The sequence below is a fragment of the Cyphomyrmex costatus genome, unplaced genomic scaffold (genome assembly GCF_001594065.2).
Source record: "Cyphomyrmex costatus isolate MS0001 unplaced genomic scaffold, Ccosl1.0 scaffold639, whole genome shotgun sequence".
Lineage (NCBI taxonomy): Eukaryota > Metazoa > Arthropoda > Insecta > Hymenoptera > Formicidae > Cyphomyrmex > Cyphomyrmex costatus.
The window spans coordinates 1,065,279-1,093,146 of NW_017280199.1; the positions used below are offsets into that span (position 1 = coordinate 1,065,279).

The window sequence follows — 27,868 nt, forward strand, 5'->3', positions numbered from 1 at the left end:
AAAAAAAGAGGTGATATCATTCACTTGAAAAGTATCTCCTGACAGTAGAAATAAGTCGGAGCACATTTAAAACGAGTTACGCACGGGATAAGCAGACGATTAGCAGGATATGCTGAACAATGCACTGCTGACTTTTACATCACGACAATATCATCGCTAGAAATATCACGGAAATTATGCTTCCCACCACGACGTAACTCTTCGTCGATCACAGTCGACCATCAGGCTCAGGCAGCTCAGACAATCAGAATTGTCAAAACACGTCCCGACGAATCATCAGCCATTTTCCCCAATTGTGATAAGCCATGAGATACACACATGCATCATAGAGTACCGACTCACTAAAAAAAATTGTGACCATTTAAATCCTAAATCTGGGGAATTAATTATGTATTTTGAAATAAGATGAATATTACAAAAGTAAAATAATTCACTACATGTTAACCAATGAAATTATAAATATTCGAGTGAATTTTGTAATTTTTATCTTGGTTGCATTTGAAAATGATCTTCACGCGCTGTTGTACGCTTTATTATAGGCTGCATCCAGAAGCACGATCGCTCACTGAGCTCTTTTATCTGATTGGCATATTTCGTTAGATTCTAAAATATAGACCAATCAGATGAAAGAGCTCAATGAGCGCTCAGTGAGCGATTGTGCTTCTGGATGCACCCATAGCTGTGTTCAGCAGACTCAACAGTTAAGTGAGAATGACGCATAAAGCTGGTTCTACATTAGTTGCAAGTCGATTGCAATTTCGTTGCGACAGCCAAAGCTTGCATTTTGAAATCAACGCTTCAGATTGGCTGTCGCAACAAACTTGCGATCGGTTTGCAACTAATGTAGAACCGGCATAAAGCCCGATCTATAATTGCGTAAACGTAGTTGTAAGTGGTTGTAATTATAAGAATTGACCAATGACAGTCGAATATTCTCCTCGTATTCAACTGTGATTAGTCAATTCTTAAGTCTTGTGTCCACGACGCTAGAAATCGGTCCGAATGAAGAAAGAATTAACAAATCACATTTGAACAATTCGGTCACATGACCAATGTAATTGGTTAATTTTTCCTTCATCCTAGATCTCGGACCGATTTCTAGTATCGTGGACACAAGGCTTTACAACTACGTTTACGCAATTGTAGATCAGGCTTAAGAGAATTAACAAATCGTAATCCTTCTTTTTCTCCGATTTCACGGAAGAGAAACGTTTTGATTGGATGATTCTCTTATGCGTAATGCATTATGCGTCATGCAAAGTGTGTGCTACGGCCATTACTTTTTGTACATGCGTTCATGCGTATTCCAAAGATTGTATTCCATTTCAAAATTGATTGTCAATACACTGAAAATCTATAGTTTACGTTACGTGTACTATAGATTTTCAGTGTTACATGCGGCAATAAATTTTTGAACAGCCGCCAAAATGAAAGTTAGTGTCGCGTTGCGACTTGGAAGTTTCGGAACAACTTGTGTCAAATTTCAGCGGTAGAGAGGGAAGGTGGATTAATTCGAGACTCGCAGACAAATCGCTCAGTTTATTGTAAATGTGCATAGCACACCCATTACTAGTCGTTGCCACGACATTCGCGATACACGCGATTCCTGTTTTGACGACAGCTACTGGCGTTATTTATCCTGCGCCAGCGTACTCGTGCGTGAAAAGCGTTCCACCACTTGTCACCATCAGCCTTGGCTTTTCCATCCAAAGAAAAGGTTTCTCTACGAATTCCTCTCACCACATTAATAATTGGTGAGTATCGCCCGCGCTTCCGGCGTCGCGGAAGAACCGTATCAGAGTCGTCGATTGTCGAACGGAAGGCACCCTTAGTTGTCGAACACATCTATTCGCCGTCTGCGGATAGGTAAGACACGTTAGTTCAGCTGCACTATCTGACACTATCTGCACTTGAAACTAGATGAATATGTTGTTGACGAGAGAGAAATTTTGCGAAAGACCAGATGATACACCACAGATCCTGAATTTCTCTCATTGTCCTTCTCTCTTCTCTCTCGTAGAAAGTTTTCCCTGCATTTTTTTTCCGGTGATCGCGACTAACTTTATACCTTGTTCCGGGCCTTAAATTTTCGCGATTATCGAGACGAAGACACGTGAACGATTTCGACAAGCGTAAATTTCGCGGATACTCGTTTTGGCAGTTAGGTAGGATACAATATGGTTCTGTTTTTTTTTTTTTTTTATTTCGGAAGATGGTAGTTGCAATAATAAGAGAAAGAGGGAAAAAGAGAGAGGGAGATTCATCCTATTGACAGACGGTGACAATCGTTGAAGGATATGATTAGTTAGATTTGTTCTAGTAAAGATGTTAGATACTTAGGAAACACAAAGTTATATATATATATATATATATATATATATGTACCTGTTAGTTATAATTTTCCATTCAATAATGTAATAAATGTTGTTACAACTAACACAAATTTGTTATATGTATATAACTTTGTTAGACTAATTCTAAATTCAATCCCATTTAACAAAAAGTAAAACAAGATACCACTGTTGTTGCCAATGTTTCTACTTATCTGTGATCTCTTCTTGTTTTTAGAATGGCTCGTGGACAACAAAAGATACAATCTCAAGCCAAGGCGGCAGAAAAAAGTGCAAAACTGAAGAAACAGCAAGGACACAGTGCCAATGATCAAAAAAAGGCAGCACAAAAAGCACTTGTCCATGTGTGTACTGTATGCAAGGTCAGAATTTTAGGTATCTGTAAATTTTTGGAAGTTTATTGGCATAGATTTAGCATAAATTTATTATTTTCAGGCCCAAATGCCAGATCCCAAGACTTACAAGCAACACTTTGAAAATAAACATCCTAAGAATGAGTTGCCAGATGATTTGAAGAATATATGAGAGTACGAACTGTTATAAAGTGGAGATCGGGTGAGAGCGCAGAAAAAATTTACTGCATCTGACAAAGTGATATAGTTCAACATCTTCATCTGATCATTGAATAGTTTCAAAAAATGAATTAAATCTTGTTAGTGTTTTAACTAATCTATTGCACTCGACAGATTGTTGTGCACAACTCCAAATATTAAGCATAATTAATGAATTACTTATGGAAATTCTTCATTTGTGAACTTTAATATTTTTCATACACGTCATATAATCAATTTTCACATCAAACATTACATCTGAAGAGATTCTGTGTATATTTCTAAATAAAGTTCATAAATTTGATGACAAAATTTTGAAGCATTTCAACATAAGAAAAAACGCAATACTGTCGATTTTCTATTTCTGTTACAAAGAAAGATGATATACAAGGATAATATAAATGACTAAATAGAGAATTATATTCTTAAGTATTTATATATTAAAAGCATTTCTATTCAAGTTTTTTATATAACATTATTTGAAAGTATTACATAAAAAAGTGTCTGTATTGCAAATTTTACTTCCATACTTAAAATATCTTTATAAAAAGAACATATTTTCTATCATTCACTTTGTTGCATTTAAATAATAGTTATATATTTTGAGGTATAAGTTTATAAAAATACAATTCTTTAAATAAGAGGTTGAATGATACATAACAATCTTTAACTACATGACTGCCAATTTATAGTTGATTGTAATGTATTCTCTTTAAAATAAGAATAATTAATAGTTAAAATGAAGATATTACATATAATCCTTCCCTTCACGTTTATAGACATAAATTTTTTTTATTTTTATTTATAACTAAGCTTGTCATTTGCATTATATCGAGTAATTTATAGACACATAATTCCTCTTGTTACAGAAAAAATTGATATGCATTTTTTATGATCGTAAAATATGTAGTACTTAATGTACCATAATAAACTAAGAATAATCGATTCCTCCTATTGTTATGTATTTATTGTAATTATAAGAAATGTATGAGTATTCTGTTGATTTGAATAAAGAATCCATTATTCTTGGAATATAATATTATTAACATACTCGTATATTTTTAAACACTTTTTCTGTGTACGTGAGCCAAACGTCTATTTTTATATTAATTAAATCACGTATACAAATATAAAAATGCACTCAGATTGATTACGATTAGATATATTTCGTAATTTTATTTATTTGCTATAGACGATATTGATTTTTGCAAGTCATTGATTTATCGCTTACATTATGTAAAATGTGCTTTCCTGATAATGACATCGTAACATGATGTAATAAATTTTCTATGCGTTGAAATACATATCTTTAGGATATATCAAAGAAATAATATTATCTCAATAATATTTATATTAACATTTATGTGTACAATTTCGTGAGTGGAATCTATCTGTTATTACAGTCAAGTACACGAAGTACACATCAGTTTTGAAGTCCAAATTTTCGACAAACTAATAGATAACCTGTTTACTCGTGCGAATTTCGAATGAAAAAAATAATTCGTTTGATAGGAAATGGGAAGATTTTAAATGTAATCAAAAGCATAAAAATAGAACGCACTGAAATGATGATGTAGCAACCACACAGTGAGCATATTACATTAACAGAAAAAAAATTAGATCGTCAAATTATTTACATAGTGATCATCTCCGATGGCATCTTATGGTGAAAGATCATTTTCCTCTAATAATTTTCGAAGCTTTCGGAAATTGTTCACAGTGAATCCTGACATAACATTGTTTATCAGCTGCCACTTACAACACATTTGCGTCATTGTAGCTAATAAAAATTCGTTATATTCGCGAAAAGATAATATAGAGAAATAAGAGCGTTGTGTTGAATTGTGATTACGAAGAGAGATTCGAGTCACGAGTGACTAGCGATATAATTGACAGTTGAATACAAAGTGAGACGTCTCACTTTGTGCACTTGCTAATTGCTCGAACGTAATTGATCACGATGAGTCGGTCGTTTTTATCAAACGGTGCTAAACAGAATTGTCAGTATCCTGTTAGTCACATTGAGAAGTAATTCAGTAATAGAATCAATTGCTTGGTGGTGTGCGAATCCGTGCACATTATCGCAACGGTTCTTATTATCACGATGTATATTGTTAGAGAGAAATATCCTTTAGATTGAATTCGCTGAAAGAAAAAGATATAAACATGTAAAGTAACTAAAATTCATAGAAATCTTATTTAATGAGATAAAATGTTTCTAACAACAAAAATAATAATGCGATTTATAATCAGAATTGTTTAATTGAAGAACTCAAAAAAATGTATTATCGATTTAGACAAATCTAAGTTAAATAACATGTAATTTATAAATGCCATATTAAAAAATAAGACTGCTTGAAATTATCAGTATAAAATTATTAATCAATTGAAGAGAGAGAGAATAATATAATTAACCAACAAATATGAGTTTAAAAAATTCGTAAGAAAACTTAGGAATATTTACTAAAGGAGGCTGAAAAGATGATAAAAATTGAATTAAGAGAAGAATCGAATTTACTTACAATAATGTAAAGAATTTTGGCACTTCGCCCTTTAATTAAGACGCATTTAATGTAACGTTCTCGTCTACGTTGATTTGAATATTCCTTATAGATAAAGAGGTGCCTTTTATGATTTGAAGAATAGCTTCCTTCTTGATGTATGTTTAATTGTTAATAGTCATAGACGAGATTCGTGAAGATAATGCAAATAGCAAGATTATATCTTCTGTATGTTGAAAGTAGTTGAACGGAAAAGAGATACGGTTATCGCCATATGAACCAAGTTTGTAACCGTATTAGAATAAGTGAATTACTGTATAAGTAATTCGAAAATGCATGGTCGTACAAATCATATAAACCAAGGTATGACCGTCTCAATAATGCTATGTAAACCAAAAAAAAAAAGGAAGTGGGAAAGAAAAGAATGCGATCATCACTTGCTTTCGACGCGAATGTGTGCTGATAGCACGTATGTAACTCGTGAGCGAGAACGCTCATGCGCCTTGAAAGCCTTTCTCTCTCTCTCTTTCTTTCTAATAGGTGCATTGACGGTATAAATTTTTATCTGATGATTTTCTAACATATAAATGCGGCGATTATTGTATCGCTGTAGCAGTTTTCATTTAGTACGCTTTTTATATTGATATTCAGCATCGGACGAGAAACACAGTTTCATTTTCGGATCGAGTTGTTGGAGGTATGATGTTTCATAATGGAGAAGAAATAATAAGTGCAATAGAGAGACCGATTCGATGCATATTTTTAAAGAAAAACTAAATTATTGGGTTATTAAATTTACATTTGTATCGATTTCTATTTATTTTTATTGTAGTTTAATCAAATTCAAATCTTAATTTTCCGAAATAGTTAAAGAGTGAGTTTACTGAACCTGCATACTCTATCTTTATTCTGTTTTCGTAATGATGAATCAAAATTTTATCTACGACTTATTAAAAAGTAAATCAAATAATAAAAAAGGAAATTGAAAACTTATTTTCTCATTTTTTCAACGATTCTATAATATGTTGTTTCTTTTAGATGATTTTTATATCTTCTTGACAAGTTTTTGAAAATATCAAAAACACCGTTTTCCGTTGAGATAAATGAAACTGAAAGAAAATACAAACGATTCTCTTTTGTTGATCGCTTTCTATTTATCTTTTAAAACACAGTTAATTTACGTTCTTGACGGATTTTGAAAATTTTAATAAACGTTATATCTTCAAACCCTTTGAGATAAAAAACGAAAACTGTAATACAAATGGATATAAACTCTTTGACATATACACGAAATTAAAATGCGTGCCTTTTGCCATCAAAATGTCATCTTTTCTCTCTTAATTTATTATTTTACTCTGTGAGATACAAACGAATTAACAAGAAGTATAAACAGATGCAAAATATATAAAATACAATTGTGGTATGTTAACTATTTTATATTTTGTAAAGTTGGACATCACATTGATTACCTTTTATCTTCTCTCTCTCAGTTTGGATCTGCGTATTTTAAATGATGGAAATATTGTATAAATATATAAATATATGTGAGATGTGTAGTTATATATATGACATAGAGAGACATCGTTCTCACGTTTAATTACAAATTCGCTTCCGCGATTAATCTTGCAACAAAATCGTCACCCGCGCTTAATTAGAGCGCGTCCTCAGGAGTAAATAGAAAATGCTAGGAAACAATGGAATTACTCCCGATAGACACGCGGCATTGTGATATGGAGGGAAAGGTTACCCTTCTCTCATTTGTCCTCAGTGTAAACCTAACGCACGCGCTTAACTTATGCCAAAAGCCCTTGTTGTGGCTACATTACGTGAGATAACAATAATTTATGTGGAACAGATGGGAGAGAGTATGATGAAATCATCTGCTCGATGTTCCAGATAGAAATTTTGTCAGAATGCGCGACCAATCTCTGATTATTTTAAAAAAGTAATTAGCATATATAAGTATCTATAATGTAACAAAAAAGCTAACATGGATAATAAGAAAAATAATCAACTGAGATTATACGTAAGGTATTAAAATGGGGTAAAATACATTCAGGATTAAATCTACGATGATTTATAGCAAATATAGTTAAGTAAAGGAATAAAATAAAGAAGATAGAAACCCAGGCAAAGAAACATGCATGTCCAAAAACAGGATACAAGACATTTTATTAAGGATCGACATTTTTCTTTTTTTTTTTTAAACACGTCTGAAAGTCATCTTTAAGATGTCTTATCATTATTTTGGATATTTTGTTGTCCGGAAAACGCGCTACTACATTGATGCATATGACAGATGATAATTGAAATGACGATTAAAAGCAAAATAGTGACATTTCACATGTACATATAATTTTTTTTTTTTAATAAGCTCACTCATTTTTTTAAATATATTTTCGCCTTTTTATATTACAATTACATCCAGTAAGATATGCGTTGGTTCTATAGTTCTGTCGCAAGGTTTCATTTCCTCGTGATGGTGGATTCCGTATTTCGTACCCGTTCTCTTGGTATACCAGCCGAGGGTGTCAGGGATCAGTACGCAGACGGTAAAGCGGCAAAAGTTTGGGAGGTCTACATTGGTGATAAGAATCAACGTACACAGAATTATCGGGACTTCCTGGTGGGTCTGTTGCGACAGAAAGGATGTCGTCGAATATTGGATGTTGCTTGTGGTACCGGCGTTGATTCCGTGATGCTGCTAGAAGAGGGTTTTGAAGTAGTCAGCGTGGATGCGTCTGATAAAATGCTCAAATACGCGTTAAAATCCAGATGGGATCGTAGAAAAGAGCCTGCCTTCGATAACTGGGGTGAGCAAGTTCAATATTTAATATTTCGATAAAATCGAACTTCTTGGTTAAAGAAAATTAGGAAAAATTATAAAGGAAGATAAGACAAAAGATATTCTTCGAAATGTGAAAATAATAAAAGTCTAGTTACAGAGTAGATAAAGACAATCAATTGGTTTAATATAAACTTTAAGACATACATAGTTGTTGTCTATTGCTACTATTAAACCATAAATTGACAGTAGCGTCACAATATTATAATATACATGCAATTAATGTTAAAAATTTTCACTCAAAAATATAAATCTAGTATAACACGTTTTAGATATATATATATATAATTGATATTATAATTATATTGTTGAGGAAATTTAACTGTATTGATGTAATGTTACTATTAATTTGTTCGGTGGATTGTTTTCAGTGCAAAAGAAATAATTATCATGATAAAACAGTTTGTTTGAAACAAAAAAATTAACAATAACTGTCTCAAAATTTAAATTGATCTATTTCGTCTTGGTATTCCTGTACAAACTCGAAATATATAACATCCTGACATAAGAACAGGGAATGGAAGTAACTCGTTACTTGTAACGAAGTTACAGTTACAAGTTACTTTTTTGGTAACTTTACTAGTAACTCCGTTACTTTCTTTTTTGTGGTAACTGTAACTGTAACGATCGAGTTACATTTTTTGGGTAACGGTAACGAAATTTACAGTTACTTTTGTCATTACTTTGCACACGATTGAACACGGTTCGATTGGATACATGACATTTATAGCGCTTATCAATAAGACTTGAAAGCCCTCTTAGACATTCGGCCGTCATGATTCAGTAATTATTTTACACTTCTATCTGCTATGTAATACATAGGACATACAAATATTTCAGTTTGCTGCATATTTTACAGGTTTTAGAATTACAAAATTGTGTTTAAAAAAAATTAAAAAATAAATTAAATAAAAGTAAAATGAGAAGGGCTACGATCCCAAAAGCGAAACAGTTTATTTCCAATAAGACGATGACAATAAGTGTCGAAACGTCGTTTGTTTTCATCTTGTTTTATCCATGTATTGTTCTAATATATATTTATACATTTAATTACATTGTTATCGTCGTTCTTATTGGAAATAAACTGTTCAATTTTGGCTCGTAACCCTTCTCATTTTACTTTTATTTAATTTATTATTTGAGCCATTCTACATTGTTTTTGTTTTAAAATAAAACTATATATTTGTCAGTGTTACATAAAAAAAAATGCAAAAAATGCAAAAGTGCATTTTTAGATTGATTTTAAAAAAGTAACGGAAAAGTAACGAAAAGTTATTTTTCGAGTAACGGTAACTGTGACGAGTTACTTTTAAAAAACGATAACTGTAACTGTAACTCGTTATATTTTTTACTCGGTAACGAGTAACTGTAACTAGTTACTTTTAAAAAGTAACTTTCCATTCTCTGCATAAGAATTTGCTTTGATGCAAAAATGTGCATGTTTTTTGTGATCATTATAAGCGTATCGATAAAAGTTGTTATTGCTGTAACGTATGCATAATGTGATCTCTAAATTTTTTATATTTACATAATATTATTGTGAAATCAAACCGGATAAATTAGTTTTAACTGCAACAGTTGCATATCGCTCAAAAACAGTCTGTCATTAGATATACTATTTATCGTTATAACGAATTGCTTTATCAATAATAAAAGTACAGAAAGGATCTTCATTTATATGTTTATCAGCAAAGGTCAATCCCGACTTTTCGTTTTCTACTATCTAGCCGTCGACCTCGTGATTTCAATCATGTGATTATAAATTAAAAACGTAAATAATTTATGTATATCAATAAAGTTGAAACAAGTAATTATATATTAATAATTATATAAGAATAATTCAAACATATATATTTGAAATTGCTTTAAACTACCAAGAAATACCTTCCCTATAAAATCCTTTAAAAAAGTACAAGAAAAAAAGCAATGATTTTATCATTGTTATATAAAAAAAATTTATAAGTGTGCAAAAAATATACTTACTAATTATTATCTTGACCTTTTTATAAATTATAACAGTGATCGAAGAAGCCAATTGGCTAACTCTACCCAACGATATTAGCCATATTATTGGAGAAGGTTTTGATGCTGTTATATGTTTGGGAAATAGTTTTGCCAACCTGATCATTGATTCTTTCGATGATCAGAGAGAACAGAGGTATTAAATTCATTATATAGATCATATTAGATTAGTTACATCAATACAGAATGTTTTACGTTTTATTTTATTATTTATAAAATATATATTTTGTTGTTATTAGACAAGCCTTAGCGAATTTTGAACGTTGTGTAAAGCCGGGGGGCTTATTACTCATCGATCACAGAAATTACGATTACATCATCAAAACTGGTCAATTTCCTCCCAAAAGCATATATTATAACGTAAGAATCATTAAAAACAAGTGTAATTATTCATTATCATATTAGAAGTACATATAGATTCAGAAAAACTTGAGATTATTTATTTTAATTTATTACAGTTATCTCTTAATTTATTTAGCTTGCCATATACGAATAATTGTAAAATTTTCTCTTGTCATTTGAGAACATTTTTGACTACAAATTGTTAACTTTTCGTATTACAGAGTCACCATATGATTGATATCAAGACATCAGTGCTCTTTGTTTCTGGAAAACCGAAGATCGTTACTACGGATTATGTTGTCACTTTGGACGAGGAGAACAAAGATCCTGAATATATCAGCGAATTTAGGTTGTCGGCTTATCCTCACAGACTGACAATTTTTCGTGACATGTTGACCGAAATATTCAATCACAAGGCGAAACACACTATTTTCAGTGACTTTAAACCGCTCAATCAGATTGAGAATCCCGGATATTACATTCACGTTTTGGAGAAACAACATTGAAATAGAACATAAACACATCGATGTAATTACGTTATATTCGTTTCAATTTTTAGAAACAAACATTCTGTTATATTAAATAGAATGATATTCAGCAGAATATGTTGAGTCAACTGCTACGTCGAAAAATTGCGTAAAGGTCGATTAAAGCAAACTGTTTTTTACTATTTCATACGTAAAGATTACTTAATTAGAATTACATAGTGAGTTCTATAATTGTAAAATTATTATAAAACCTAACATAAAACTATATTAATTAAGTAATATATTTTAGAGAAATAAATTTTACGTATATTAATTTATATATTAAATTATTTAAATTCAATCAACAAAAAAAATTTATTATTTATAAACCAAAATGTGAAGACATGAATAATGATGAATCCTTATATATGTAGAATATGTTTTGAAATAAAACACAACGGAAATATAGGTTTTAATGTTTTTATTATAAGTTTGAAAGCAGCTTTTTCTTTGAGTATTCTAACCAGGCTTCATTTCGATGCTACAATATGATTTCTCAAGGATTTTCTTCGAGCGATCATTGACGATGATTTGCTGGATAATATTTGGACGTTTTTGTGTAATCGTATTTGTTCTCTGTCATATTTCTCACACAGTTAACACTTCGAACGCGCGAATTTGGGGCAACAAGGAAGACTAAACGTTTGCTGAACGCAAATCGACTATCCTATGCGACTTTCGCTCTCGACATAACTGATCGCAAACGAAACGATACTATTTCTATGAGATACATTGAATCAATCAGACGGTGACAATCGTTGAAGGATATGTTATACTTGTTCTAGTAAAGATGTTAGATATATACTTAGGAAACACAAAGTTATATATATATATATATATATATATATATAATGTACCTGTTAGGTATAATTTTCCATTCAATAATGTAATAAATATTGTTACAACTAACACAAATTTGTTACATGTATATAACTTTGTCAGACTAATTCTAAATTCAATCCCATTTAACAAAAAGTAAAACAAGATTACACTGTTGTTGCCAATGTTTCTACTTATCTGTGATCTCTTCTTGTTTTTAGAATGGCTCGTGGACAACAAAAGATACAATCTCAAGCCATGGCGGCAGAAAAAAGTGCAAAACTGAAGAAACAGGTCACAGTGTCATTGATCAAAAAAAGGCAGTTCAGAAAGCACTTGTCCATGTATGTACTGTATGCAAGGTCAGAATTTTAGGTATCTGTAAATTCTTAAAAGTTTATTGGCATAAATTTAACATAAATTTTTTATTTTTAGGCCCAAATGTCAGATCCCAAGATTTACAAGCAACTCTTTGAAAATAAACATCCTAAGAATGAGTTGCCAGATGATTTGAAGAATATATGAGAGTACGAACTGTTATAAAGTGGAGATCGGGTGAGAGCGCAGAAAAAATTTACTGCATCTAACAAAGTGATATAGTTCAACATCTTCATCTGATCATTGAATAGTTTAAAAAAATGAATTAAATCTTGTTAGTGTTTTAACTAATTTATTGCACTCGACAGATTGTTGTGCACAACTCCAAATATTAAGCATAATTAATGAATTACTTATGGAAATTCTTCATTTGTGAACTTTAACATTTTTCATGCACGACATATAATCAATTTTTACATCAAACGTTACATCTGAAAAGATTCTGTGTATATTTCTAAATAAAGTTCATAAATTTGATGACAAAATTTTGAAGCATTTCAACATAAAAAAACGCAATACTGTCGATTTTCTATTTCTGTTACAAAGGAAGATGATGTACAAGAATAATATAAATGACTAAATAGAGAATTATATTCTTAAGTATTTATATATTAAAAGCATTTTTACTCAAGTTTTTTTATATAACATTATTTGAAAGTATTACATAAAAAAGTGTCTGTATTGTAAATTTTACTTCCATACTTAAAATATCTTTATAAAAAGAATATATTTTCTATCATTCACTTTGTTGCATTTAAATAATAGTTATATATTTTGAGGTATAAGTTTATAAAAATACAATTCTTTAAATAAGAGGTTGAATGATACATAACAATCTTTAACTACATGACTGCCAATTTATAGTTGGTTCTAATGTATTCTCTTTAAAATAAGAATAATCAATAGTTAAAATGAAGATATTACATATAATTCTTCCCTTCACGTTTATAGACATAAATTTTTTTATTTTTGTTTATAAACTATAAAGCTTGTCATTTATATTATATCGAGTAATTCATAGACACATAATTCCTCCTGTTACAGAAAAAATTGATATGCATTTTTTATGCTCGTAAAATATGTAGTACTTAAAGTACCATAATAAACTAAGAATAATCGATTCCTCCTATTGTTATGTATTTATTGTAATTATAAGAAATGTATGAGTTTGGATCTGTTGGTTTGGATAAAGAATCCATTATTCTTGGAATATAATATTATTAACATACTCGTATATTTTTGAACACTTCTTCTATGCACATGAGCCAAATGTCTATTTTTATATTAATTAAATCTCGTATACAAATATTATAAAATTACACTCGGATTGATTACGATTAGATATATTTCGTAATTTTATTTATTTGCTACAAACTATATTGATTTTTGCAAGTCATTGACTTATCGTTTACATTATATAAAATGTACTTTCCTGATAATGACATCGTAACATGATGTAATAAATTTTCTATGCGTTGAAATACATATCTTTAAGATATTTGATATCAAAGAAATAATATTATCAATAATATTTGTATTAACATTTATGTGTACAATTTCGTGATGGGAATCTATCTGTTATTACAATGAAGTACACGAAATACACATCAGTTTTGGAATCCAAATTTTCGACAAACTATTAGATAACCTGTTTACTGGTGTACGTTTCGAATGAAAAAAGTAATTCGTTTGATAGGAAATGGGAAGATTTTAAATGTAATCAAAAGCATAAAAAACAAAGTAGAACGCACTGAAATGATGATATAGCAACCACACAGTGAGCATATTACATTGACAGAAAAAAAATTAGATCGTCAAATTACTTACATAGTGATCATCTCCGATGGCATCTTATGGTGAAAGATCATTTTCCTCTAATAATTTTCGAAGCTTTCGGAAATTGTTCACAGTGAATCCTGACATAACATTGTTTATCAGCTGCCACTTACAACACATTTGCGTCATTGTAGCTAATAAAAATTCGTTATATTCGCGAAAAGATAATATAGAGAAATAAGAGCGTTGTGTTGAATTGTGATTACGAAGAGAGATTCGAGTCACGAGTGACTAGCGATATTTAATTGACAGTTGAATACAAAGTGAGGCACTTGCTAATTGCTCGAATATAATTGATCACGATGAGTCGGTCGTTTTTATCAAACGTTACTAAACAGAATTGTCAGTATCGTGTTAGTGTTACATCACATTGAGAAGTAATTCAGTAATAGAATCATTTGCTTGGTGGTGTGCGAATCCGTGCACATTATCGTAACGATTCTTATTATCACGACGTATATAAATGCGGCGATAATTGTATTGCTGTAGCAGTTTTCATTTATATTTAGTACGGTTTTTATATTGATATTCGGCAGACGAGAAACACAGTTTCATCTTCGGATCGAGTTGTTGGAGGTATGACGTTTCATAATGGAAGAAATAGAAAGTGCAATAGAGAGACCGACTCGATGCATATTTTTAAAGAAAAACTAAATTATTGGGTTATTAAATTTAGATTTGTATCGATTTCTATTTATTGTTGTAGTTTAATCAAATTCATATCTTAATTAATTTTCCGAAATTGTTAAAAGAGTGAGTTTACTGAACCTGCATACTCTATCTTTAATTTGTTTTCGTAATGATGAATCAAAATTTTATCTACGACTTATTAAAAAGTAAGTCAAATAATAAAAAAGGAAATTAAAAATTTATTTTCTCATATTTTCAACAATTCTATAATATATGTGTTTCTTTTAAATGATTTTTATATCTTCTCTTGATAAATTTCTGAAAATATGAAAAATACCGTTGAGATAAATGAAAATGAAAGAGAACGACCAAATACAAACGATTCTCTTTTGTTGGTCGCTTTCTATGTATCTTTTAAAACACAGTTAATTTACGTTCTTGACGGATTTTGAAAATTTGAATAAACGCTATATCTTCAAATCCTTTGAGGTAAAATACAAACGAAAACTGTAATACAAATGGATACAAACTATTCTCTTTGACATATAAACGAAATTAAAATGCCTTTTGCCATCAAAATGTCATCTTTTCTCTCTTAATTATTATTTTTCTCTGTGAGATACAGACGAAATAACAAACAGTATAAACAGATGCAAACGATATAAAATACAATTGTGGTATGTTAACCATTTTATATTTTGTAAAGTTGAACATTGATTACTTTTTCTCTTTTCTCTCTCAGTTTAGATCTGCGTATTTTAAATGATGAAAATATTGTATAAATATAAATATATGTATATGTGTAGTTATATATATATCTATACGTATAGATTATTTCAACTTATAGAATATATGCATCTTTATCAATATCAATTATCATGAAGAATATTCCTTTCGCTGTCATTAAGGTCGGATGTATCGTTGACATAGAGTGACATCGTTAACACGTTTAATTACACAATCGCTTCCGCGTTTAATCTTGCACCAAAATCGTCACCCGCGCTTAATTAGAGCGCGTCCTCATGAGTAAACAGAAAATGCTAGGAGACAATGGAATTACTCCCGGTAGACGCGTGGCATTGTGATATGGAGGGAAAGGTCACCCTTCTCTCATTTGTCCTCAGTGTAAACCTAACGTACGCTTGACTTATGCCAAAAGCCCTTGTGGCTACATTACGTGAGATAACAATAATTTATGTGGAACAGTATGATGAAATCATGCATCTGCTCGATGTTTCAGATAGAAATTTTATCAGAACGCGCGACTAATCTCTGATTATTTTAAAAAAACAATTAGCATATATATAGATATAATGTAACAACAAAGCTAACATGATAATAAGAAAAATAATCAACTGAGTGAGATTATATGTAAGGTACTAAAATGGGGTAAAATACATTCAGGATTAAATCTACAATGATTTATAGCAAATATAATTAAGTAAAGGAATAAAATAAAGAAGAAAGAAACCCAGGCAAAAAAATATACATGTCCAAAAACGGGATACAACATATCTTAAGGACATTTTTCTTTTTTTTTAAAAAAAGACGTTTGAAAGACATTTTTAAGATGTCTTATCTTCATTTTGGATATTTTGTTGTCCGCAAAACGTGCTGCTACATTGATGTATATGACAGATGATAATTGAAATGACGATTAAAAGCAAAATAGTGACATTTCACAAGTACATATAATTTTTTTTTTAAGCTCACTCATTTTTAAAAATATTTTTCGCCTTTTTATATTACAATTACATCTAGTAAGATATGCGTTGGTTCTATAGTTCTGTCGTAAGGTTTCATTTCCTCGTGATGGTGGATTCCATATTTCGTACCCGTTCTCTTGGTACACCAGCCGAGGGTGTCAGGGATCAGTACGCAGACGGCAAAGCGGCAAAAGTCTGGGAGGTCTTCATTGGTGATAAGAATCAACGTACACAGAATTATCGGGACTTCCTGGTGAGTCTGTTGCGACAGAAAGGATGTCGTCGAATACTGGATGTTGCTTGTGGTACCGGCGTTGATTCCGTGATGCTGCTAGAAGAGGGTTTTGAAGTAGTCAGCGTGGATGCGTCTGATAAAATGCTCAAATACGCGTTAAAATCCAGATGGGATCGTAGAAAAGAGCCTGCCTTCGATAACTGGGGTGAGCAAGTTCAATATTTAATATTTCGATAAAATCGAATTTCTTGGTTAAAGAAAATTAGGAAAAATTAAAGGAAGATAAAACAAACGATATTCTTCGAAATGTGAAAATAATTCAATTAATAATAGTCTAGTTACGGCGTAGATCAAGATGATCAATTGGTTTAATATAAGCTTCAACACATATAGAATTGTATTGTTACTAAACATAAATTGACAGTAATGTCACAATATTATAATATACATGCAATCAATGTTAAAAATTTTCACTCAAGAATATAAATCTAGTATGACATTTATTATATATATATATATATATGCATATATGTATAATTGATATGATAATTATATTGTTGAGGAAATTTAACTGTATTGATGTAATGTTACTATTAATTTGTTCTGTGGATTGTTTTCAGTGCAAAAGAAATAATTAACATGATGAAACAGTTCATTTGAAACAAAAAAATTAACAATAACTGTCTCAAAATTTAAATTGATCTATTTCGTCTTGGTATTCCTGTACAAACTCGAAATACATGACATCTTGACATAAGAATTTGCTTTGATGTAAAAATGTGCATGTTTTTTGTGATCATTATAAGCGTATTGATAAAAGTTATTATTGCTGTAACGTATGCATAATGTGATCTCTAAATTTATTATATTTACATAATATTATTGTGAAATCAAACCGGATAAATTAGTTTTAACTGCAACAATTGCATATCGTTCAAAAACAGTCTATTATTATAATACTATTTATCGTTATAACGAATTACTTTATCAATAATAAAAGTACAGAAAGGATCTGTATATGTTTATCAGCAAAGGTCAATCCCGACTTTTCGTTTTCTACTTTCTAGCCTTCGATCTTGTAATTTCAATTATGTGATTATAAATTAAAAACATAAATAATTTATGTATCAATAAAGTTGAAACAAGTAATTATATATTAATAATTATATAATAATAATTCAAACATATATTTGAAATTGCTTTAAACTACCAAGAGATACCTTCCCTATAAAATCCTTTAAAAAAATCTGAAGAAATAAGCAAAGATTTTATCATTGTTATATAAAAAAATATTTATAAGTCTGCCAAGAAATATACTTAATTATTATCTTGATCTTTTTATAAATTATGACAGTGATCGAAGAATCCAATTGGCTAACTCTACCCAACGATATTAGCCATATTATTGGAGAAGGTTTTGATGCTGTTATATGTTTGGGAAATAGTTTTGCCCACATGCCCGATTCTTTCGATGATCAGAGAGAACAGAGGTATTAAATTTATCATATAGATCATATTATATTAGTTAGATCAATACAGAATGTTTTACGTTTTATTTTATTATTTATAAAATATATATTTTTTTGTTATTAGACAAGCCTTAGCGAATTTTGAACGTTGTGTAAAGCCGGGGGGCTTATTACTCATCGATCACAGAAATTACGATTACATCATCAAAACTGGTCATACTCCTCCAAAATGCATATATTATAACGTAAGAGCCATTAAAAATAAGTGCAATTATTTATTATCGTATTAGAGGTATATAGCAATTTAGAAAAGACTTGTGTGAGATTATTTATTTTAATTTATTACAGTTATTTCTTAATTTATTTAGCTTGCCATATACGAATAATTGTAAAATTTCTCTTGTTATTTGAAAACATTTTGGACTAAAAATTGTTATCTTTTTGTATTACAGAGTCAGCATATGACTGATATCAAGACATCAGTGCTCTTTGTCTCTGGAAAACCGAAGATCGTTACTATGGATTACATTGTCACTTTGGACGAGGAGAACAAAGATCCTGAGTATATCAGCGAATTTAGGTTGTCGTATTATCCTCACAGATTGACAATTTTTCGCGACATGTTGACCGAAATATTCAATCACAAGGCGAAACACACTATTTACAGTGACTTTAAACCGTTCAATCAGGTTGAGAATCCCGGATTTTACATTCACGTTTTGGAGAAACAACATTGAAATAAAACATAAATACATCGATGTAATTACATTATATTCGTTTCAATTTTTAAGAACAAACATTTTGTTATATTAAATAGAATGATATTCAGTAGAATATGTTGAGTCAAACTGCTACGTCAAAAAACAAATTGCGTAAAGGTCGATTAAATCAAACTGTTTTTTACTATTTCATACGTAAAGATTACTTAATTAGAATTACATAGTGAGTTCTATAATTGCAAAATTATTATAAAACCTAACATAAAACTATTATATTAATTAAGTAATATATTTTAGAGAAATAAATTTTACGTATATTAATTTATATATTAAATTATTTAAATTCATTCAACAAAAAAATTTATTATTTATAAACCAAAATTTGAAGATATGAATAATGAATCCTTATATATGTAGACAGTAGAATATATTTTGAAATAAAACACAACGGAAATATAGGTTTTAATGTTTTTATTATAAGTTTGAAAGCAGCTTTTTCTTTGAGTATTCTAGCCAGGCTTCATTTCGATGCTACAATTTGATTTCTCAAGGATATTTTTCGAGCGATCATTGACGATGATTTGCTGGATAATATTTTGGACGTATTTTTGTGTTTTCGTATTTGTTCTCTGTCATATTTCTCACGCAATTAACACTTCAAACGCTCGAATTTGGGGCAACAAGGAAGACTAAACATTTGCTGAACGCAAATCGACTGTCCTATGCGACTTTCGCTCTTGACATAATTGATCGCAAACGAAACTATTGCTATGAGATACATTGAATCATTCAAATAAATCATTCGGTTCTGTTGCAGGTATCATTATTGCCGGTATCATCGTGCTTTTCACTCAGGAATTGACATTGACATACCTGAGATACGTATTATCTATCACATCATCAATCGTCAATGATCGTTTCAACTTCAAATTATGAGAGGCGGAGAAAATGCTCTCGTAAATTCTTACTAATCCACCCATCAGATCGCTTTTTCTGTTGGGCCCCGCAAAGCTTTACAAGAGTCCCATCGTTAGGTAAAGAATAGCCATGCTATCGTAGAAATCGAATATCCCAAGAGATTATTATCGTTTAATAGGCAATTTCGTATAGGAAAAGAAACGGAGACGAGGGAAAGAGAAAGAGAAAGAGAGAGAGAGAGAGAGAGAGAGAGAGAGAGAGAGAGAGAGAGAGAGAGAGAGAGAGTCATAGAGGGCACAAAAATTAAGTTCAATTCTGTTTTGATTCCGTTCGATTTCTTCGATGTATACATACTTCCTGCATTGTATTGTGAAAACAGAGGGTGTTTTTTTTTTCTCGTTGGAAAAATGGCTGAAGGGAATAATAATTTACAAGGCCAAGGATTTGTGTTACGAGTGCAACGAGCTGCCCATATAGAAAAATGGACGAAGTGTTATAGCAAAAATCTTTCCCCCCCTTCTATTAATATATGTATATATGTACGTATATATGTATTTATATATTTATAATTTTTCTGTTTTCATTCTCATTTTTTTTCACGAAATTCGTACAATATCCTATCACGGCTTCTTCGACAGTTGTTGCGAACACTCTCGTCGTCATCATCTCTCGTATCGAATTTCCTTACATTTAAGGCTCTCGAGATCGCACGCGGCGATTGTAACATGCTACGTAGCGTGTCATGGCTGTATACATAATAACACATAATAGTAATACACATAAATTATATCATTTTAAAGTTTATTTTAATCAACGTCGCATGGGTTGAAAAAAAATTAACTAAGATTTGAATCGCCGCTTTTTTACGATCCTGATTAAAATTAATTTATACTGAAATATGAGTATCGCTGATACCATCTCGATAATGAAATTCGATACGTTTTAATCTAACGGGGCTTTTCGCTTGTTTTAAAATATAAAGTTTAATACAATAATGTATATACATATATAATAATATAGGAATAACTTTGTTTTTGATGATCAAGGACAGTAAAGCTTTCGCAGCAACTTTCGAACGCGAATTTGTACATGCCGTGTAATAACTCGTTGTAACGAGTCGCAAGAATTGACTTCTTGAAACTTTGTTTCGAGCGAATAAGCACGTAAGGTCAGGGACGACGACTCATGTTACGACATTGTCGTTCGAATGGCAATTGTTCGTATTATTGCAAAGTATAGCTGATGTAAAAAATCGTAAAATCGTATTGCATTTATACTGTCTTGTTTATATCCAATAACGACCTGCCCAATTACACAATTTAAATCACGTAATATATTTTTATTGAAAAATGACCGTCTTTAAATATTTTCAAATATTCTAAACGTATTTTCTATGTTACATTTTTTTCTGTATGATGACTTTTCAAATTAAAAGATAAAGAAAAGAAAAATTCATCGCACAGCCTCGAAGTTTTCGCAAAAGTTTTTGCAATAGGTAAAAATTGCAACCAAACGATGACAGTGAAATATTAAAGCAATTTAGACAGATCGTGAACGGAGAGATCTATTTCTTTTTACACGCGGGCACGTTTATTCTTACGCTCGTTTTTGCTTTCCTCTCATGACTTTTTTTTACAAAACTGCGCAATATTCGAATACGAGCAATTCTTTATCTAATTTCATATTCTTTCTTTGAGAAATATAGATTACACTATTGTATATTTTATATTGTATATATCTAGTATTTGTCTAAAGCTACAGTATCACATGTCTTATTAAAGATGTAGTAGATGGTTCAATTAGCTTCGATGAAAGAGAAGATAACAAAAATTTTAGTTCAACAATCGAATTAAAATGTTAAGAGTCTAATCAATGATTGATGCTATTCATAATATTTCTACGTTTTATAATTGTATTATATTTGTTTCATTCTTTCAGTTAGTATTTTTTATTTAAAAATTCCTTTCTTGTTTTTTTTTTTAAGTTTTATCGTATTATCACTTACGAAAACTATTATATCCTCGTATAACACATGTTATGTGTTATACGAGGATATAATAGTTTTCGAAGCTAATCAAAATTATCTTCTCTAATCTGTCGAAAGTGATACTGGTTCGTTAAAGTTGGTGCGTAAATACCACGGAATAATTGGATAATAAATACAAACTTTCGCATTTGTATTAATCAAAATTCTATATACCTTTCCTCTTACTTCGCTATATCACGTTATCAAGTTAATCTTATATAAATGAAATATTGTTACTATTTAGAGTTCGTTGGATCGTAAGTATATTTTGTCGTACCTTATAACAAATAGAAATTATAATCCTCAAACACAAAACTGGCATTACGATCGGTGAACAATTTTTAAGCAATGGAGTGCAGAATTATCGTTCAGATTTACATCGCATTCATTTCCATCTTATATAAATATTTTATGTTATTCATTATTGTGCAGAAAAGTTGTAAGTAACAAATTAGATTTTCATTTTCGCAGTTTCTTTCATTTTGTTGTACGGATTGCAGAGATATTAACTATGGCTCTATTTTTTTGCAACACATCTTTCGGATCTTATGACATAATCCGGTTTTGTAAAACACGCGTGTTATTGCTTAATTTTTCAATTTAATTTAACTATAAATATGGTGTAAAAAAATCAAATTGGATAAAAATGATATTCTAAAAGCGGCTTCACAAAATTATTAACTTAATTTTAAAAATAATGTTCATTTCTTCTTTTTTGTTTTATGATGTTATAATAGAAATTATTTTTGAAAATTACATTAAAAACTTTTATTTTGTAGTTCTGATATTTAAGGATAAAAAAAGCGCCAAAAGATTTGACTTCGATAATAAGTGTGATTATATTTATAATAAGTTATATTTTATCGAAAATTAAAATATTCTCAATGCTAAATATTTTAAAATTATTAAGTTCAATTGACTTCACAATATGAGTGAGTTTTATTTAATTATACAAGTTTCGATCAATGCTGTTCAAAATAGGTTCAAATATATTTTAGATGGAAACGTACGAATGATAATTCCATATGTTGTAAACTAAATTTATATAGATGTAGTTCTATTGTTGACGAAAATGAGTGGAAATTGCAAAAGTCGAGCATTTCAGCGTTTAACGGCCCGCGCGATATGATTAATGCATAAAAAATTTCAGTGTACCACATTTCAATATAATTGATGAGCGATAGACTTAATCGTTTAATTGGCTTAATCGCTACAATTTCAACAGTGTTAAATCTTTTTCTTTGCGTATAAGTATATAAACTATGATAGAGCCAGCTATTATCGTTTCTGTCTCTAAATCTATTTAACAAAGTTTTCGATTTTTCGATAATTTTTCTTTCATAACATGAAATTATATATTCTCTATTTATATATATATTCTTTGTCTCTTATTATATTTATATATGTATATAAATATGTACATGCGCAAATATATGTGTATGCGTATTTTACGTGTGTGCACGTATTTGCGTTTATACTTTCGCTTTGATCAAATGTTTTCTGTGATGAGAATTGTGCCTTTGCTCTTCACGGCTCTTGATTGAATATAGAAAAATATATTAATTTCTTACAATTGCATAACTATAAAAAGATGAAATCAAAGAGGCGATTAAAACTAAAAAATAGCACGTTATTGAAACAAGTTGATTGTTTCTTCCCTTCTTCACAAATAGCAATGGCAAGTCATTCAAAATCGTATATAATTATACGATAATTCAGGCTGAATATAATAAATATTTGCAAAAGATTGATTGTCAGCTTGTTTTATTAGCAAAGACGCCATTCTCGTCTATAGCAGTAGCAGCAGCAGCTCGCCTCTTCACGTCTGTATGGTCAATGATTATGCAAATATATATACATGTCATATTACAAGATATATACATCTAATATTGCTGTTTTGGCTTCGTATGTATATCATACGAATTTGTGAACGTAGCGCCATCCCTGCGTAACAATACTATCAGTACGAGTAACTTCTCTTGACGAATTAACATCTTCATCAACTTGAAGAGCAAATTTTCGAAGTTAAATCACACTTTTTCATTGCTTTATAATCATTCGTGTGAAATGTAATATCATTAAATTATCAAATAAATAATTAAGTGAAAAAACAACATAAAATGTTATAAAAAATATTTACACAATTTATGATTCAATATAATATGAATTGTAATCAATAACAATGATAAAATTTTTAATTAAAAGATATAACAAAAATAATTAGACTATGCGAGAAATTGATTTAAAACTTTTAAATTACGGTTTCAATCGAAACTGCTTAAGTTTTACTTGCAATATGCAACAGAGATTGTGTCGACAGTTCCATCTTAGATAGAACGATCACATTTGCAATTCCATTGACTATTTGTCGAGTACGATGAGATCTTTTGAGTTCTACTCAATTTAGCTCTCACTTTCTTCTGCTCTATAATTATTCAGCACTTCGATAGCATTGTTCAATGCATTTAAAGTCAAAAGAAAAATATATGTAAAATGTATATTTAAAATGAAGGCTTCTAAATGTTTTTCAATCAAGATAAAATTTCTCTATCTGTCGGTATAGTGCCCAAACCACACATGAAAATCGTTGATCAATTTCCCTCTACAGGAAATTAAATCGACGCAATAAAGCCTCCGAGTTTACATTCAGGTACCTTTACTATTGCAATACATATTCTGTTTGTCTATAGGAAATATATTTAAAAAAAAATACATGTCTTCATTTAACCAGTTGTCTTTTTTAAATAATTCAACTTACTCGTGCAGAATCTTAAACCTGCAGAACCAATAAAGAATAAGGGCAAGCAATATAAATGTGTGTATTTGAGATAGTAAACTACTAAAAATAATTTGTTTGAAGTTCTATTATAAAGAAAAAACTTATTTAAGAAATGTTTCTATTTTTCAGAAAAGATCAGAAATCGTTATATCTCTATTAATTATTTGAGCCCCAAAAGAATTATTTACCTGTTTAGCTTTCAACAAGTACTATACATTTTAGTATCATGAAATCTATGATACTAAAATTTTGTTACTTTTTTATATTACTACTTTACTATTTAATAAAAAAAGCTGTGAAATATTTTTGAAAGGAATAATTTTAATTATTCCATTTTGTATGTAAGACTAATTATTTTATTGTACTATATTAGCTTTTACTTTATATTTTTGTAACATATTCTCAATGTTCTCGATCCTAAACATTTTATGATATTTATTGAAGATTAATATACTTGGTCGGTTTCGACTATACAACCTTCACAATCTGGTTAGACACCACCATTACAAGTTATATCACGAATCACATGCTTGGCTTAATAATTACAAAATGCCACGCTGCCTCTTTAAGAGAGACAATTTGGCTTGGTGTCGACGTGACCGTTCTTGTGGCCGGAAAGAGGTTTAAAAATGTAGCGTAATCGCCATGAAACTCTACAGTGAAATTCACTATACGATGCATGTGAATCTATATCTACCTACGTGTGTATATGTGTATGTGTTTATAGGGGGTGGATACACTCCCTCGGAGAGTTTCAATATGTCTCGAAGAAGCCGTCGCTAGTGAATAATTCGTACTTAAGATGCATTTCTTTACCTCGTTTTCTCATTAATTATGCCGCTTTTAACCAGAATTACGCTGGCGTTTCGTCGGCTTGAGGTAAAATCTTGATTTGCTTCATTTTTTCCTCCATTCATCTTGAAGAGCGATTAACGAAACTCTTCTCTTTATAAATACGTATTACGTCTATATTATCAGAGTCGATATATAAACATAATTATCGACACAGTATATTCGTTAATAGCAATATTCGCTGTTCGGGAGAAGCAGAATAAACTTACTCACACTCAATACTCAATCGTGTAATCGACGAAGTTCAGGCATGCGCGTAAAGTGGCCAACAATTTAGATCTTCCAGTTGTACCAAAACGATGAACTATGTAACATGCTATTGTCCATGCAAATGTACAAACGAGAGAGCAACGAAACAATAACTATTGTTCGATGTACATACATGAACGTTTTAGAATAAGATAACTATGAGCGCGTTATCATACAGCGGACTCATGTTCTTAAGAAAGGCTAAACTACCAAGCGTATTGTATAATGAAGTTTTTTGATCGCGTCGCGGTAGATTGTCTCGAGGAGAGGAAGAAAAGAAATAATCGACGCGCGAAAAGAACTTTCACAAATACTCCCTCGGTCTGGGCGGTGGTCTTTTACGGTCGGGTCTTTCGGCGGGTCTGTCTGTGACAGTCCTGTCAGTCGGTCCACTGCTTGAATCCCGATCATCGGTACACTCGAGCATCTGCGTGGTTTCCGTGGCCTCTGATGGACTCATTGGCTGCGTGGCAAGAGGAGCGAGCGGTGCCGCACCTTTGTTGCGCGATTTGCTGCGTCGCTTTCGCAGGATAAGCGGTCCCAGGGCATTCGAATCGTCACCGCGCGACGTGGAAGCCTGCGCAAGTCGCTCTAACAGCTCCTTACTGACATCCCGCGATGACGATGATTGATGGTGATGATGATGATGATGGTGGTGCTCCTGACTGCTCTTTGATATTCGCTCTGTCGCCGTCGACTGTTCCCGATATCCTTCGCTCGGTGTCGTGGATGTCGATGTAGTAGCAATCGATGGTCTATACTCGGTAGTCTGAGTCGCGGACTGAACTAATGTTATTGCGCTCGGGGTGACGGGTGACTGACTCTGAACACCGCTCAGAGTAAAGCTCGGAATCTTCTGTTGCTGCGAACTGCCATTAGTACCACTTGACGATGATGTTCCGGCGGCCGGCAATTTGTTCGTCAGTGCCTGTAGCATGTCTTCAATTTTGGCTAGCCGCTGATTTACCCTTTGTACTTCTAATTTTAAATCGACTTTCACTTCCAATACTGCCGCAAGAATCTCCCTCTCGTGACTTGGTTGCTGAGTAATCAGACCACCATCGTAGCTCTCTAGACGTCGCAGCTGCAACTGCTTTGAGTCCACGCTAAGAGTTTGTTGTTGCGGTACCTGCTGTTGCTGAGCAACTTTCTGATTTTCGACATTATCACCGCTCTCTTCGATTGTGCGCTCTCCCAATTTGCCTAGCTTTGGGAAGACTTTGTTGGTGCCGGCGCTGGAACTCGGGCGTGAGTCTCTTGCGCTAAGAGATCGCTTAAATGCATCGGCAGCCGTACCCGATTCGCTACCAGTGTCCAAACTTGAACTACCTATAACATTATAAGCGTTTGCATAAATTTCTCAATAATTATATGATTTTAATTTCTTTCTTCGATAGTGCATTGTGTATCTCATTGATTTAATTAATTTAATTACATACAAATAAGATTAATAAAACTTTATTTTTAATTTTACCTAATAAACGCCCCCATTTGCCAGGTCGCGTTTTCGCGACAGTTGTTCCACCTTCTTCGGTAGTAGATAACTTCTTAGCTTGCGATGTTTCGCCATCCTTGACATCTTTACCGTCGCCTTTTTCTACATCGGCAGTGTGTTGTCTTTCGCGGCGGAATCTATATGAAATAGATAGAGAAACAAATTCGCCTTTATTTTCTAGTGAATAAGCGACTTACAAAATATATTTATATACGAAGGAGAATATATGATAAAGGCTGGTTTTCCCTAGATTTGGACCAGGGCAGCAAAGTACAAATGCATAGAGGGGCAAAAGTGAAAGGGTGCTGGACAAAAGACCATTTCCACGTGAAAAACTTGATTTTCTATAATAACTCCATTGAGCTTCGTTTTCTTATTTCCGGTCCGATTGTATCTACGGTGCATCTCCGAACTAGTTCGAGGCCAAGCTAATCAGGTTATCATCGTAGCGTAGATTATAGCCGCCTACTATCGAGAGCTAGAAACAGGAAAGTAGCCTCGGTTGATTGGCGATCGAGCGACTTATGGTGCGATGTGCCTACGGGATCCACGACGGTAGTGGACGAGTTGGCAAAACATATGGAAAGAGAACGTTGGTGAACACCGATGGTGAAAACT

At 31.4% G+C, this 27,868-nt stretch overlaps 3 protein-coding genes and 1 pseudogene across 8 annotated transcripts in view; 3 read left to right on the forward strand and 1 right to left on the reverse strand.

Moving 5' to 3' along the window:
• Nucleotides 1–1,489: 1,489 nt before the first annotated feature.
• LOC108779883 (zinc finger protein 706) lies at nucleotides 1,490–3,049 on the forward strand. 5 transcript variants are annotated; one of them, XM_018547410.1, is made up of 3 exons: nucleotides 1,490–1,754; nucleotides 2,569–2,713; nucleotides 2,787–3,049. In XM_018547410.1, exons 2-3 carry the CDS (start codon nucleotides 2,570–2,572, stop codon nucleotides 2,874–2,876), a joined length of 234 nt encoding a protein of 77 aa, XP_018402912.1. In that variant the 5' UTR covers nucleotides 1,490–1,754; nucleotide 2,569; the 3' UTR covers nucleotides 2,877–3,049. The 5 variants fall into 5 exon arrangements, with proteins under 5 accessions (XP_018402912.1, XP_018402911.1, XP_018402910.1 ...); XM_018547409.1 differs by lacking the exon at nucleotides 1,490–1,754 and adding an exon at nucleotides 1,761–1,866; XM_018547408.1 differs by lacking the exon at nucleotides 1,490–1,754 and adding an exon at nucleotides 1,941–2,165.
• A 2,974-nt stretch (nucleotides 3,050–6,023) lies between these two features.
• Nucleotides 6,024–12,487, forward strand: LOC108779847 (glycine N-methyltransferase-like; annotated as a pseudogene).
• Nucleotides 12,446–19,004, forward strand: LOC108779849 (Glycine N-methyltransferase). 2 transcript variants are annotated; one of them, XM_018547359.1, is made up of 5 exons: nucleotides 12,446–12,513; nucleotides 16,587–16,948; nucleotides 18,098–18,233; nucleotides 18,337–18,457; nucleotides 18,665–19,004. In XM_018547359.1, the coding sequence occupies exons 2-5, from the start codon at nucleotides 16,615–16,617 to the stop codon at nucleotides 18,947–18,949; spliced, it is 876 nt and encodes a 291-aa protein (XP_018402861.1). In that variant the 5' UTR covers nucleotides 12,446–12,513; nucleotides 16,587–16,614; the 3' UTR covers nucleotides 18,950–19,004. The 2 variants fall into 2 exon arrangements, with proteins under 2 accessions (XP_018402861.1, XP_018402860.1); XM_018547358.1 differs by lacking the exon at nucleotides 12,446–12,513 and adding an exon at nucleotides 14,630–14,748.
• A 7,055-nt stretch (nucleotides 19,005–26,059) lies between these two features.
• Nucleotides 26,060–27,868, reverse strand: part of eag (potassium voltage-gated channel protein ether a go-go) — a 55,781-nt gene continuing 53,972 nt past the window's right edge. The window contains exons 11-12 of the mRNA XM_018547370.1: nucleotides 27,230–27,387; nucleotides 26,060–27,084 (exon numbers count right to left, since the gene is read on the reverse strand). Coding sequence (XP_018402872.1) covers nucleotides 26,060–27,084; nucleotides 27,230–27,387 — 1,183 coding nt within the window. The remainder of the gene's footprint in view (nucleotides 27,085–27,229; nucleotides 27,388–27,868) is intronic.